At 42.2% G+C, this 13,792-nt stretch overlaps 1 protein-coding gene across 3 annotated transcripts in view; it reads right to left on the bottom strand.

The window, feature by feature from the left end:
• LOC137527130 (vascular endothelial growth factor receptor kdr-like) overlaps positions 1-13,792 on the bottom strand; it is a 318,768-nt gene that overhangs the window by 30,499 nt on the left and 274,477 nt on the right. For all 3 annotated transcript variants that reach the window (XM_068247550.1, XM_068247553.1, XM_068247551.1), the window contains 4 exons: positions 11,309-11,406; positions 9,232-9,354; positions 7,976-8,087; positions 1,715-1,814 (listed from right to left, as the gene is read on the bottom strand). In XM_068247550.1, the coding sequence (XP_068103651.1) occupies positions 1,715-1,814; positions 7,976-8,087; positions 9,232-9,354; positions 11,309-11,406 (433 nt within the window). The remainder of the gene's footprint in view (positions 1-1,714; positions 1,815-7,975; positions 8,088-9,231; positions 9,355-11,308; positions 11,407-13,792) is intronic.

The raw sequence follows: 13,792 nt of genomic DNA, 5'->3' as shown, positions 1-13,792 counted from the left end.
TATTTGGCTTGAGGAATACCCTATAAACAATAGGAAAGGAACACAATTGTGCAATGTGTAAAAGTTCACCTTGGATCCACTTTAAGGTTCCCTTTAAAGGGCACAGGCAGTAATTATGGTAGATTACGGTACCTTGTGAAACACTAATGTACAGGAATCAGTGCATTATAAACACCTGGAAGAGGGCCAACATTTAAACTGATTGGCCATAAGAACAAAGTGCCTGCTCTAACAGGGAATTATGGGTAAAATGCTACATTAGGTATGTTTTATAAAAGTACTTAAATTTTCTTTCCAGATATTTCTGTTCCTGACCTCTACTGTCCTCAAAACCTTTTCAGCTATCTGTAGTGAAATCTTTGCTTTTAGTGATTTAAAGGATAACTGTAGTGAGAGGGATATGGAGGCTGCCATATTTATTTCCTTTTAAGCAATACCAGTTGCCTGGCAGCCCTGATGGTCTATTTGCCTAAAGAAGTGTCTGAATCACACCAGAAACAAGCATGCAGCTAATCTTGTCATATCTGTCTAAATTTGTCAGAAACACCTGATCTGCTGCATGCTTGTTCAGGGCCTATGGCTGAAAGTATTAGAGGCAGAGGATTAGCTGAATAGCCAGGCAACTGGTATTGCTTAAAAGGAAATAAATATGGCAGCCTCCATATCCCTCTCACTACAGTTATCCTTTAATGGCTATATACTTCTTTTGTTGGCATTACAGCCCAAATGTGAGGCCCTCATATTCGATCAGTATTTGCAGGGGAGTAGGGACCACGGTCGCAGCAGGGGACCATCCTCCCCATGTGCTGCTGCTGAAGGGTCTTCAAATACTAACTTCACCACGATCCATGCACTGCATCTACATCCCGAAGGGACGCTCTTACTACGAGATGGAACGCAACAACAGGAAAAAGTTAGTAGATGCAGCGCGTGGATCGCGGCGTGAGTATTTGATGACCTCTCAGCCGCTGCTGGTCCATGCCGCTGCGTCCCCCCTCCGCCTGGCTACCCTGGCTACCTATACTGAGGTAGCTATTCCTATCTATACTGAGGCATCTATTCCTGGCTATCTATACTGAGGTGCCTATTCCTACTGACCATCTATACTGAGGTACCTATTCCTGACTATCTATACTGAGGCATCTAATGCTGGTTATTTATACTGAGGTACCCATTCCTGACTATCTATACTGAGGCATATAATCCTGGCTATCTATACTGAGGTACCTATTCCTGACTATGTATACTGAGGAATTGAATCATGGCTATCTATACTGTGGCTCCTATTCCTCCTGACTATCTTATACTGAGGCATCTAATCCTGGCTATCTACACTGAGGTACCTATCCCTGGCTATCTATTCTGAGGCATCTAATCCTGGCTATCTATACTGGGACACCTACTCCTGGCTACCTATGCTGGGGCACCTATTCCTGGCTGCTTACACTGGCGGCACCTAGTCCTGGCTATTTAATGTAGGGGGGGGCACACGTCCAAATTCTGCATCGGGGGCCCCGAAGTTTGTAGCTATGCCACTGAGTATTTCCTCTCACATACTTACCCCAGCCGAGGCCACAAAATAATTGTGAGTCTTGACCGTGCCAGTCTTGAATTGCACTATCTATCTATCTGTGCTCTGTACTGGCTGCTTTATAACACAGATCATATTCAGGGTACACTTTATACTATGAAAAGTCAATAAACATTCTTGTACATTTCAGGAGTGCAGTACTCTGGTGGTCTCATCCGAGTTCCTTCCTTTAGTCTGCAGCAGAAATCCTCATCAATCTGTACACCAGGGTAAGGAGAAGCACCTGCAACAGAGAAAAAACATATAATGCTAATAAAAGCCTCAACCTATTAGGCCCGGTTCACATTTGCGGTTTTTACCAAAATGGACCAGATGTCCCGATCCGGTCCGGATGCATCAGGTTGCAATCCGGATCCGGTCAGGATCCGGTCCGTTTGCATCCGGATTTTCATCCGTTACGGATCCGGTAGCTATCCGGATCAGTTTTTTAAACAGATAAAGACTATATAAATTACTGGGGTCTGGGAGGTCTGCAGAAGCGCTGGAGTCATTGTTGGAGACAGCCTGACGTGTGGAGACCATCCTTGGATAGAGAGACTGCAGTTTGGACCATGGATCCAGTGTATTTTTACTCATTTTACCTTGGAATTGTCTCCTTTTTAATTTTTACCTACTACTATGTGGGAAGGAAGCGTGCTCCTCGCAGGAGATGGTGGGTGCACCCTCTACTCATGAGAAGGCAAAGGAAGGGAGAGTTCCAGACCCTCTACCAGGACCTTAGACGACACCCAGAGAAGTTCTACAGCTATACCCGGATGTCCATACCCCTGTCAGTATCCAGACCTAAACACACCATCCCCACCATCCCTAAACACCCCACCCTCACCCCCACAACACCTCACCCCTGTATACCTAGCTAAACACACCACCCCCACCCTCCACAAAACACCCAGACCCCTCTAAACACACCTCCCCCATCCTCCAATGCTGGGCCCATGTGTCACCATCCAAAATGGCCGCTATCACCATAGAAAACGCCACGGAAGTGGGGTAGATAGGCCGGATTTTATAGCCAGTGTGTTGTGTCATTTAAGTTTGTCATTGGTTTCTGCTGTGCGGATGGTGTAGTCAGGATCCGGTCCGGGTGCGGTGGGCGGATGAAACGTACAGCAAAAATAGCGCAGATTGGAAAAATCCGGACCGTGGCCCAGAGTCCGGATCCGGTCAGGATTCGGTCAGTGAGGAACGGACGATTGTGTACGGATCCATAGAGTTACATTGGATCGCCGAACGTCCGTTCCGTTTGTACAGTATACGGTCCGGAAAATCCTGACTGTGAACGCCAATGTGAACCAGGCCTTACAGTTATTAAATAACATTTAAATGAGAATATATATATATGCACAGTATATGTATATATATATATATATATATATATATATATACACACACACACACACACACACAGTATATATACAGTGGTGTGAAAAACTATTTGCCCCCTTCCTGATTTCTTATTCTTTTGCATGTTTGTCACACTTAAATGTTTCTGCTCATCAAAAACCGTTAACTATTAATCAAAGATGACATAATTGAACACAAAATTCAGTTTTAAATGATGGTTTTTATTATTTAGTGAGAAAAAAAACTCAAAACCTACATGGCCCTGTGTGAAAAAGTGATTGCCCCCCTTGTTAAAAAATAACTTACCGTAACTGTGGTTTATCACACCTGAGTTCAATTTCTGTAGTCACCCCCAGGCCTAATTACTGCCACACCTGTTTCAATCAAGAAATCACTTAAATAGGAGCTATCTGACACAGAGTAGTAGACCAAAAGCACCTCAAAAGCTAGACATGCCAAGATCCAGAGAAATTCAGGAACAAATGAGAACATAAGTACTGTAATTGAGATCTATCAGTCTGGCAAAGGTTATAAAGCCATTTCTAAAGCTTTGGAACTCCAGCGAACCACAGTGAGAGCCATTATCCACAAATGGCAAAAACATGGAACAGTGAAGAACCTTTCCAGGAGTGGCCAGCCGACCAAAATTACCCCAAGAGCGCGAAGAAAACTCATCCGAGAGGCCACAAAAGACCCCAGGACAACATCTAAAGAGCTGCAGGCCTCACTTGCCTCAATTAAGGTCAATGTTCACGACTCCACCATAAGAAAGAGACTGGGCAAAAACGGCCTGCATGGCAGATATCCAAGGCGCAAACCACTTTTAAGCAAAAAGAACATTAAGACTCGTCTCAATTTTGCTAAAACACATCTCAATGATTGCCAAGACTTTTTGGAAAATACATTGTGGACCGACGAGACAAAAGTTGAACTTTTTGGAAGGTGCGTGTCCCGTTACATCTGGCGTAGAAGTAACACAGCATTTCAGCAAAAGAACATCATACCAACAGTAAAATATGGTGGTGGTAGTGTGATGGTCTGGGGTTGTTTTGCTGCTTCAGGACCTGGAAGGCTTGCTGTGATAGATGGAACCATGATTTCTACTGTCTACCAAAAAATCCTGAAGGAGAATGTCCAGCCATCTGTTTGTCAACTCAAGCTGAAGCGATCTTGGGTGCTGCAGCAGGACAATGACCCAAAACACACCAGCAAATCCACCTCTGAATGGCTGAAGAAAAACAAAATAAAGACTTTAGAGTGGCCTAGTCAAAGTCCTGACCTGAATTCTATTGAGATGTTGTGGCATGACCTTAAAAAGGTGGTTCATGCTAGAAAACCCTCAAATAAAGCTGAATTACAACAATTCTGCAAAGATGAGAGGGCCAAAATTCCCCCGGAGCACTGTAAAAGACTTGTTGCAAGTTGTTGCAAACGCTTGATTGCAGTTATTGCTGCTAAAGGTGGCCCAACCAGTTATTAGGTTCAGGGGGCAATTTATTTTTCACACAGGGCCATGTAGGTTTTTAGTTTTTTTTCTCAATAAATAATAAAAAACATCATTTAAAAATGCATTTTGTGTTTAGTTATGCTATCTTTGACTAATAGTTAACGTTTTTTGATGAGCAGAAACATTTAAGTGTGAGAAACATGCAAAAGAATAAGAAATCAGGAAGGGGGCAAATAGTTTTTCACACCACTGTATATATATATATATATATATATATATATATATATATATATATATATTATTCTCTGCCAGTAGCTAAAAGTGCCCACTGATCTCTGCCATTAGTCACAAGTGGCCTTCAATCTCTGGTAGTGGTCATAAGTGGCCTTCAGTCTCTGGTAGTAGTTATAAGCAGCCTCTAATCTCTGCTAGTAGTCACACATAGCTTTGAATCTCTGCTAGCATTCACAAAAGGTTCTGAATCTGTGCCTGTATTTGGAAAGGCCACATGTGGTGTCTCTTTTCTCATCCAGAAGGCACCCTCCCCCCACCCCCACCCCCTACCTGCACATCTACAGTCAAGGCAGTCACAAGGTTAGGGAGTCCCTAAGCTTGGGACATGTTGTGGTGTATGTTAGAAATCTATGACACATTCTGGAGGCACTGAGAGGCCTGGACACAATAAACGGACACTAGAGAACTGGACATACTTTAAGAACCAATGCAAAGCTAACGCACACTACAAGAGTTACTAGAAAACTAGAAAACAGTATGGGGGCACTGGATAGAGATGGAATAAAACACTGTGAGCATTGGTACCGTATCACACTGTATTTGTTGTGGACCAACCTGTTGATATGCAGATCATATGACATGGTTCAGCTTCTAGGTCAGGAAGTCCAGTGGTCTTGTCAGAAAGTTTGTTTTGGAAAATAAGTTAGCTGTGACTATGGATAATGGTCCATTTTGTGATTCAAGTGCATTTTTCATGCATTATATGCTCTTTACACATTTTGTGTGTGGATTTTTATTTAAAACAATGGTTCATGTAGTTTAGGTGGAGGGGATGGAATCTACAAAGCTAAAGGGCCACTATTGTGAAAAATGTTAACATTTTAAAGGGACTCTGAGCTCATCTAAAAAATAAAAGTTGTACTCACCCGGGGCTTTTTCCAGCCCAGTGCTGGTCGGGAGGTCCCACGACGGCGTCCTGGCTCCTCTCCTACTCCCCGCTCCGGAATGGCCGACAGGCCGCAGCCCGGGCGACACTCAGCTGAGTGTCGGGCTGCTCCTTCCGCGTATGACGCGGCTGACATCACACGGCGGCCGCCTCGCGTCATCACGGCGGCCGGCGTGAAAGTACCTCGCATGCGCGATTAAAGCGCGCATGCGCGGTACTGCCACGCCGGCCGCCGTGATGACGCGAGGCGGCCGGCTTCATACAAGACAGTCAAACATGGAACCTGCCATGAGCTGTCAGGAGCATCAATCTCTGCAAATACTATATACAAATTCTGTGAAATCCAAACATGGACAGTGAAATGCATATGTAATGTAAGTACAGCCAATATTTAGCTACTGATATATGTGTTTTTTTTCTCTGAGACCTTATACCTAACAGCTCCTCTTTAAGTAAGACTGGTTAGAAAGTAGCTTTGTCTTTACTTTGCTTTTTTGCTCATCTGGATAATATAATAAAATGTACAATGATACTTTTAAATCTTTTGGGAGCACACAAAACACAGGTAAATTCAAATAGAATCTTGAATAAGGGCCCTTTTCCACTAGCAATCTCAATCACAATCGCTAAATGCCAGCAATTGCGATTTTTCATGAATTTTGTTAAGCTATTGCGATTTTACATACGCAATGCACTTGCATTGCAAAATCGCTCTCAGAATTGCTCCAGAAAGTGATTGCACTTTGTAAAAAATCAAATCATGGTAGTGTAAAATAACTACTGCGATTCCTATGTTAAAGTAGCAACCCCAGCGATTTGAAAATCGCTAGCATTTAGCAATTTTGCTGAATCGCAATGCAGTGGAAAGGGCCCCAACAGGACGAAATTCAGTACTGTATAGCAATTCTAGTAATGGACGAAAACCTACAACAACAAAATAACAGAGGCACCATGAGATACTCCTAAAGAAACCTGTATCCTGCATGTGTTTGTATAATATAGTTTTCTTTAGCAATTGCAGTGTACAGTTAATATGTTTACATTTTCAAAAACAAGCACTCAGATATGAAAACTGCACTCTGAAGCAAACTGTGTCATACAGCCACTGTGCCAGGTCTTGTTTTGGCACTGCATGAGAAGAAAAAAGCCAAAGACTCAGCAGAACACCAAAAACTACAACAATGTCTGTGTTGTTTAAGACAAGAACTTCAATAATCCAAATTATCAAGTATTTCCATAGCTAGGTCCTTTTCAAAGTTCCTGCCTGAGATTGTGCTGCAGATTCAAGTAGAAAAGTAGCAGAGCATTTTGTAATAGGAATCAAATTTCCATGAATATTTGTCGCGTGATGACAAAAATATTTAAGGTTCATTGACCATAAGACAGAATGGTAAGCAGGGGCGCTGCCACCAACATACAGACGAGCCACGCCCCCGCTGGGGGCATCACACAAAGAGGGGCCTCGCTCTGCTGCTGCTGGCGGCGGAGCAGCAGGAGGGTGGGAGCTGGGGGGAGTGGGCAGAGCAAAGTTTCAACTCACCTGCCTCGATCCTTCACATAGCTTCTATCTTCATCCTGTCCCAGCGTGCGGCGTCTGTTGCTATGGTATGGAGCTCTTACCAATGCGACAGATGCTGCACGCCGGGACAGTAGGAAGATAGAGGAAGATAGAGGCTATGTGCAGGATCGAGAAAGCCAGGTGAGTTGAAACTTCACTATTCTCGCTCCCCCTGCCCTATGCTGGAGACACCTACCTATCTAACCTATACTGGGGGCATGCATCTACCTAACCTATACTGAGGGGTACCTACCTATCTAACCTATACTGCGAGCATCTACCTATCTAACCTATACTGAGGGATACCTACCTATCTAACCTATACTGGGGGCATCTACTTATCTAACCTATATACATACGCCCTTGCCCTGGGTGCAATTTAGCTTAGAAACTGCTAGTATTTGACTCTTCCCACATCATATTTTGACCACGCTCATTTTTCTTTGTGGTGGGGCTGCCCATTTTTTTTTGCTGCGCCCCTGTACGGTAGTTACAATTACAACATGTGACTCTTGGAAGCTTAGTGTTTATAGTCTGTATCCGATATATATTCTCTATACAGAAATGCTCACTCTTTACCACATAGCAACTAGATTTAATTTTCTAACCTGTGCTGAAGAGTAGGAGGAAGAATACGGTTAATTGCTGTGCACAAAACACGCTTGCTTGTGTTTTTGTTATCTTGCACTATTACTTATAAAAAGAAAGAACTCTTGGCAGTTTTTCACAAAAATATTATTTTTTTCCATAGTCAATATATTCAATATACAGAAGTATGTCAGATCATTACATTCATTACATCATTACAAATGCAGACATGAATTAAATTAGTCTATATTTGATCTTGGAACTTACCTAATGAGAAAATCTCCCATAACAGCACTCCAAAGGACCACACGTCGCTTTGTGTTGTGTAGATTTTATCAAAAATAGCTTCAGGTGCCATCCACTTAAGAGGTAGCCTGGCCTGTGAGGAACCGAAATTGTCCATTAACATTAACACTGAAAACACATATTCCTGACTATCAAGAGATACCAAAGATAAAGATAACATCAATGTCACTGATCTGGTTTTTTTAATATGAGCATAGCTGTTATTTTGTGTACTCATCTCTCTAGACTGGCAAATAACTGAGTTTATCACAATGTTTTGCAATATGCTAACAATTTAGAGTCAGAAACTATGTCCGAAGGAATCTATGGAGGATATACTTCAGAGAGAAAGAAAAATAGGAAGATCTGTGGACAGCAGACCCTTCGGTATCACTGGACAGGAAGTAATGGGAAACCTGCTTTTTTCAATTATATTGGATCAGTTTGGTTTATTATTAGTAGTAGTATTGATTTATGTAGTGCCATGATCTTCCATGGAGCTGTACGGAGTTAGAAGCAAATATGGTGTGCATGGTATAAGTTATAGTGACAATTGTGTAGCACAGGGATGTCAAACTTTTGTCTTCAAAGGCCGAGGTCCTCACACATATTTGGCGCAGCTCAAATTATTGATGGGACTGGATCAGGAAAGATGTAGTTCATAGAGTAAAACACATTGCTTAATTTCTCAGCCTGTCCTAAATACTGTGTAGAGCTTTGGAGGTCAGAGTTAAAAGTTTTAAGTGAATCCTCTAGTTAATTGGCATGGCAGCCAGTGAAGAGCTTTACAGAGATGAGCAGCAGATGAGGGGCAAGAAGAGAGTCAAGCAGCTAAGTTTAGTACAAACTGGAGGGGTTGCACGCCTGTTAGTAGGTCAGCCACAGAGCAGGGTATTACAATAGTCAATGCAACATATTATTAGGGCGTGCACTAACATTTTACAGTGTAATGAGTGAGAAAGGGTCAGATGCTAGATAGATGACAGGAGGTAGTTAGAGAGGGAATGTGTTGGATAAATGAGAGAAATGAACTGAATATTATCCAACAACATGTTTGGGGAACTGAAGTTGTAGGGGTGTTACTGACATTTATTGTTTCTATCAGGCTATTCTATCCTCCAAGTGGATAGGATTGTGGAAAAATCAGTTCTGTTTTACAGTTTGTTTATATACGTTATACTAAGTAGCTCTGTCTTGCCATCTGTACAGCAGCAAATTTCCTTTAGTGTAATACTCACATCTCCTTTGCGCACGTAATCTGGATCTTTGTAGATGTCACGGGCCAGGCCAAAGTCACAAATTTTCACCACATTATTTTCAGACAGGAGAATGTTCCTTGCAGCCAAATCTCGATGAATACACTATGACAAAGCAAAACAATAACGGTGTCAAAACAACAGGCTATATATAAACAGCAAGCATTCCATTTTAAAGTATGGCATTTTGCTCTATTTGATTACTTTTGAACCTTTTTGACCTCTTCTGCTCAGTTAAATTTGTGCTGCTGACTATTTTTAGATTTGAATCAGGCTTATAGCAGGCTGATATGGCTGATGCAACTGGCCTCAACAGTCGCAGCGCAAAAATCAAATAAGCGACTGTTTTCCTCTGAAGTTGATATTAGAAGCCATGTAAGCCCTCCACAAGCCTAAGCTAAATCAATAAACAGAGGCAGATTAGGAAAAAGGAAGGTAGTTGTGTAGAAGAGCTCAAAGAGAAGGGACCTCTTCCAGAGACTCTTCATGCAAGATGAAGACTGCAAGCAATCCAGTGAAAATATTTTATCTACCAAGAGAGGAGTCAGATTACAGTTAGCAAAGACAGGAGCTTGAAATCAACAAGAAATTAACCACGCTACTGTCAGAGGTAGATCAAAAAGGGGTTTCTGATAAGAACCCTGAAAACTTCTAGCAAATTACAGATATCCCACAAACAGTGTCTCTATTGACTAAGTCTAACATATTTTAGTCCAATATGTAACAGATGTCAGGAGGAGACTACTGTATACAGAAGCTGGATGGGGTGCTTAAAGTGAACCTAAAGCCGATAAAAAAAAATGAGATTAACTCACCTGGGGCCTCCCTCAGCCCCCTGCAGCCGATCGGTGCCCTCGCAGCTCCGCTCCGATGTCCCAGGACCCGCCGGCGAGCACTTCCGGTTTCGCCGTCACTCGCCGTCACCGGCCGACAGGCATGGGAACGCGAGTGATTGTTCGCGTTCCCAGCCTGTATATCGTCCCCTATGCTGCTATTGCGGCCTCCTGGCCGCAATAGCAGCATAGGGGGCGATATACAGGCTGGGAACGCGAACAATCACTCGCGTTCCCATGCCTGTCGGCCGGTGATGGCGAAACCGGAAGTGCTCACTGGCGGGTCCTGGGACATCGGAGCGGAGCTGCGAGGGCACCGATCGGCTGCAGGGGGCTGAGGGAGGCCCCAGGTGAGTTAATCTCATTTTTTTTATCGGCTTTAGGTTCACTTTAAATGACTGCTCTGATTTTAGGATGATCTATTTTTTCTGATGTATTTGGCATGAAGACTGTTTAGGTTCTAAAGTGGAGAAAAAAATAGGTAGTGGAAAAGTGGGAAACTGAAGTCCCACTGCCTTGCACTGAAGAGCTGAAAAAGTGGAAATATATGTCAAAAGTGGCAAACAATTTTTTGACCTTCACAAATGTTTCTCTGCAGGCATTAGTAGCAGTACAAGCCACTTCTCTGAATCTACAGATTCTTTGCTGATGTCCAGGGACAGTGATCTCAACAGTGTGACAATCAATCATGCAGCTGGAGTTACTGTCCTGAAGCTCACATCAGGAAACAGAAGATGCAGCAGAGACCTGGGAAGTGTTGCATGTACCTGTGATCTGTACCCTGACAATATTCTAATATGGTCTCTGCATGTGGGATTAGAGGTATCTGAAGATTTGTGAGGGCCTTGCTCACAGGTAAACAAAGCCCTATTTTAGAGACCTATTATCGAGCTTCAAAAATGTTGACTTACCTGCACATCTATATGGTACCATATGCCATAACATTATGCTAGAATAAAATGTCTGATGCCATCACTGTTCATCTCAGTATGTATAATTCTACAGAGTCTTTAAGGAACATTAAGGATTTGTATGTGAAATACATTCACAATATTGGGGCTTTACCAATGTTTACCAAGTTAGGTTTTTTTCACCTTAATGACTCATAAGTTCTAGAATAAATACAATAAGAAATTGCAGTGGCATTGAGCTACATCACATTACCTGGTATACTGCCTTAAAATGAAGGTAATAGCTGTATTGTTTTACATCAGCGGAAATCTTACTTTTCTGGAGGCCAGGAACTCCATGCCCTTTGCCACCTGGAAGCTGTAACAAATCAGATCTTCCATTGTTAGCTGCTTCTTGCTCACGTCTTCATGGTCTGAAAAAGAACACATTTTGCTGAAATCAGAATTACCCTCAGCGCCATGCCGAGGATAGGACTTTTTGACACCATTTAATAGCAATTTCCCACCGAAGGATTTGTTCTTTCTTTGATATTCTTTCAAATAATAATTTCCTGCAATTAGTATTAACTTATAAGATAAAAAAGTTGTGTGGGAATGACTTGGCCGCTATGTGAGGGAAGCATGATTCGCTCTGATAAAGCAAAGTGCTATTACTTTCAGGAACATGAAAAGGCCTGACTGAGCTCTTGAACTTGAATACGGTACGAATGCTGTTCAGGAAGGCATCTGCATGTGACATCTGAGTTACAGAGTGTACAGCTTTGTTCACAAGTTCAAAAGCACAGTTTTGCCCTATTGTTCTATCTGTAACACTGGAGACCTGACAGCATGCCACCAGAGTCCAGTAAGGAAGAGCACTGCAATGAGGAAGTGAGGTATCACGGTGTAATAAGCATAGGGCAAACATAACATGACACACACCAAACCTTATGCATTTATTTCAATAAAGTTAATAAGAAACAAATGGTGTCCAGTTATTGCTGATGCACAAATATGTGACAAAATCCAAGAATTCATTGATCAGAAATGCAACATCAGCCTGTTTTTCCTCTGTGATGGTTTAAAAGATCTTGTATGGAACTCCAGATGCTGACATGCCAAAGATCTTAGACAACTAGCTTTACAATCACTCAGATTAAACGGTCGTAAGTTTCCCAGTACAAGAAACTACTGTATGATATAAGGTGGCATGATATTTAAAGCGGACCTAAACTCTTACACATCATACAATGAAAAGTCTTTATTCCACACATACTTGCTGGGGGGAAAAAAAATCACTTTTCTGTGTTCTGTGTTTGTTTAAGCATTTAAACCTATCTCATTTGTTCTGATCATGAACTGTGAATAGACTGCAGGAGAGCTCTGCTTAGGCATATAGTGAACACTGAGTCTTAACCCTTTCATTGCTTTCTGCAAAAATGAAACCCAGTAAAACTTCTTTTTTTTCTAGGATTACCATACATTGTACAGAAGATGTTTTCCCTAGAGGTTATCATGGTGTGGCTAATATTTTAGAGCAGAGAGGAAGTCCCTTTAACTAATGCACAACTATATGCTTATTGTGCTAATAAATGTCTTTAGATTCAGCAGCGCACATCAGTGCCAGTATACATCAAATACAGAATCAAAGTATGACTTTATTAGATGTAGTATACTGATATAAAATCCATCAAGATCATTATAAATTATTCCAGTTTACATTATGTAACGAAGCTGGCACATAACTGGTTACTGTGGGCTCAAGCCTACTTTCCAGCTGATAATGAAAACAACGCTGATTAAATATGAGTAGCCAACAGCAGTTCATTCTTTTCTGCTAATATAATTATAGGAGCTCTTGTGATGGATATCAGAATTATGAGACAAGGCTTGGCATAGTTCTACTGATGGTGTATAGTTCACAGCGCTGATATTATTCTGCAGCTTAGAGCTGTACATTATACCAATTGGATGGAACAAGCTGTACGTTGTGATGACTTTGACAGGTGTTACAAAGTTCAGTAGATATACTTTCTGTTTCTCATGCTTTTGGGATTGGTGATTTAATAAAAAGCCGTTAGATGTAGGTTAATACAAATATATTACAACTTTATTGGGCTTTTTGGCAGTGGCCAAAAAATGCCAGATTGATAAATGTAAAATAGGGTGATGGCGTGCTGGACCATATCCGGCAGCAGAGCCCCTACAACAAGCCCAAATGCACCCACATTATAATTACATTACATGATGCGACGGCTGAGGATGGGGACGCCAGTGATCAAACTTTCAAACTTAGGCTTCAATTCATCAAAGGGTGTTCGATAACAAAATCCCAGTCCTTAAAATACCGCATTCTGTATTTTACACTTCACTGTGCTAATTCATCAATATTTTCACACATGTGGTAGATGTTCGGTAAGTTACCGAAGAGGTCCGTGCAGTGAGGGCATTACAATAGGAAAGACGCAGCACCGACATCCCTATACATGTGCCTTTTATATTTGTTGTGCTGCCTCTGCTCTTGCTGAATCTGTCTCATTAGTCTTAAGTTTCTATTTACTTGCCACAGCTTAGATAAACTGCTGAGAAACATTACACATTCCCTGCTTAGGTCATTTTGCCACGAGCTCCCACTTGCATCCCTGCATATTTAAACAGGCACTCAAGGGGTTACACTACCGAAGGGTGCCTAAAAAAGAAGGGTGCCTGGAAAATAACTTTAATTCTTTTCTCTCCCCTGGCTGCCTGGGGGGGGGGGGGGGGGGGGGGGTCTGTTCCACCCGAGAAGCCTGGCCAACCTATCAGCAGCACTTGCAGGGG

Source organism: Hyperolius riggenbachi, chromosome 8, assembly GCF_040937935.1.
Source record: "Hyperolius riggenbachi isolate aHypRig1 chromosome 8, aHypRig1.pri, whole genome shotgun sequence".
In the NCBI taxonomy this organism is placed as follows: Eukaryota; Metazoa; Chordata; class Amphibia; order Anura; family Hyperoliidae; genus Hyperolius; species Hyperolius riggenbachi.
The sequence above is the reverse complement of the archived record's forward strand: the minus strand, read 5'-3'. Positions and strand labels throughout refer to the sequence as shown.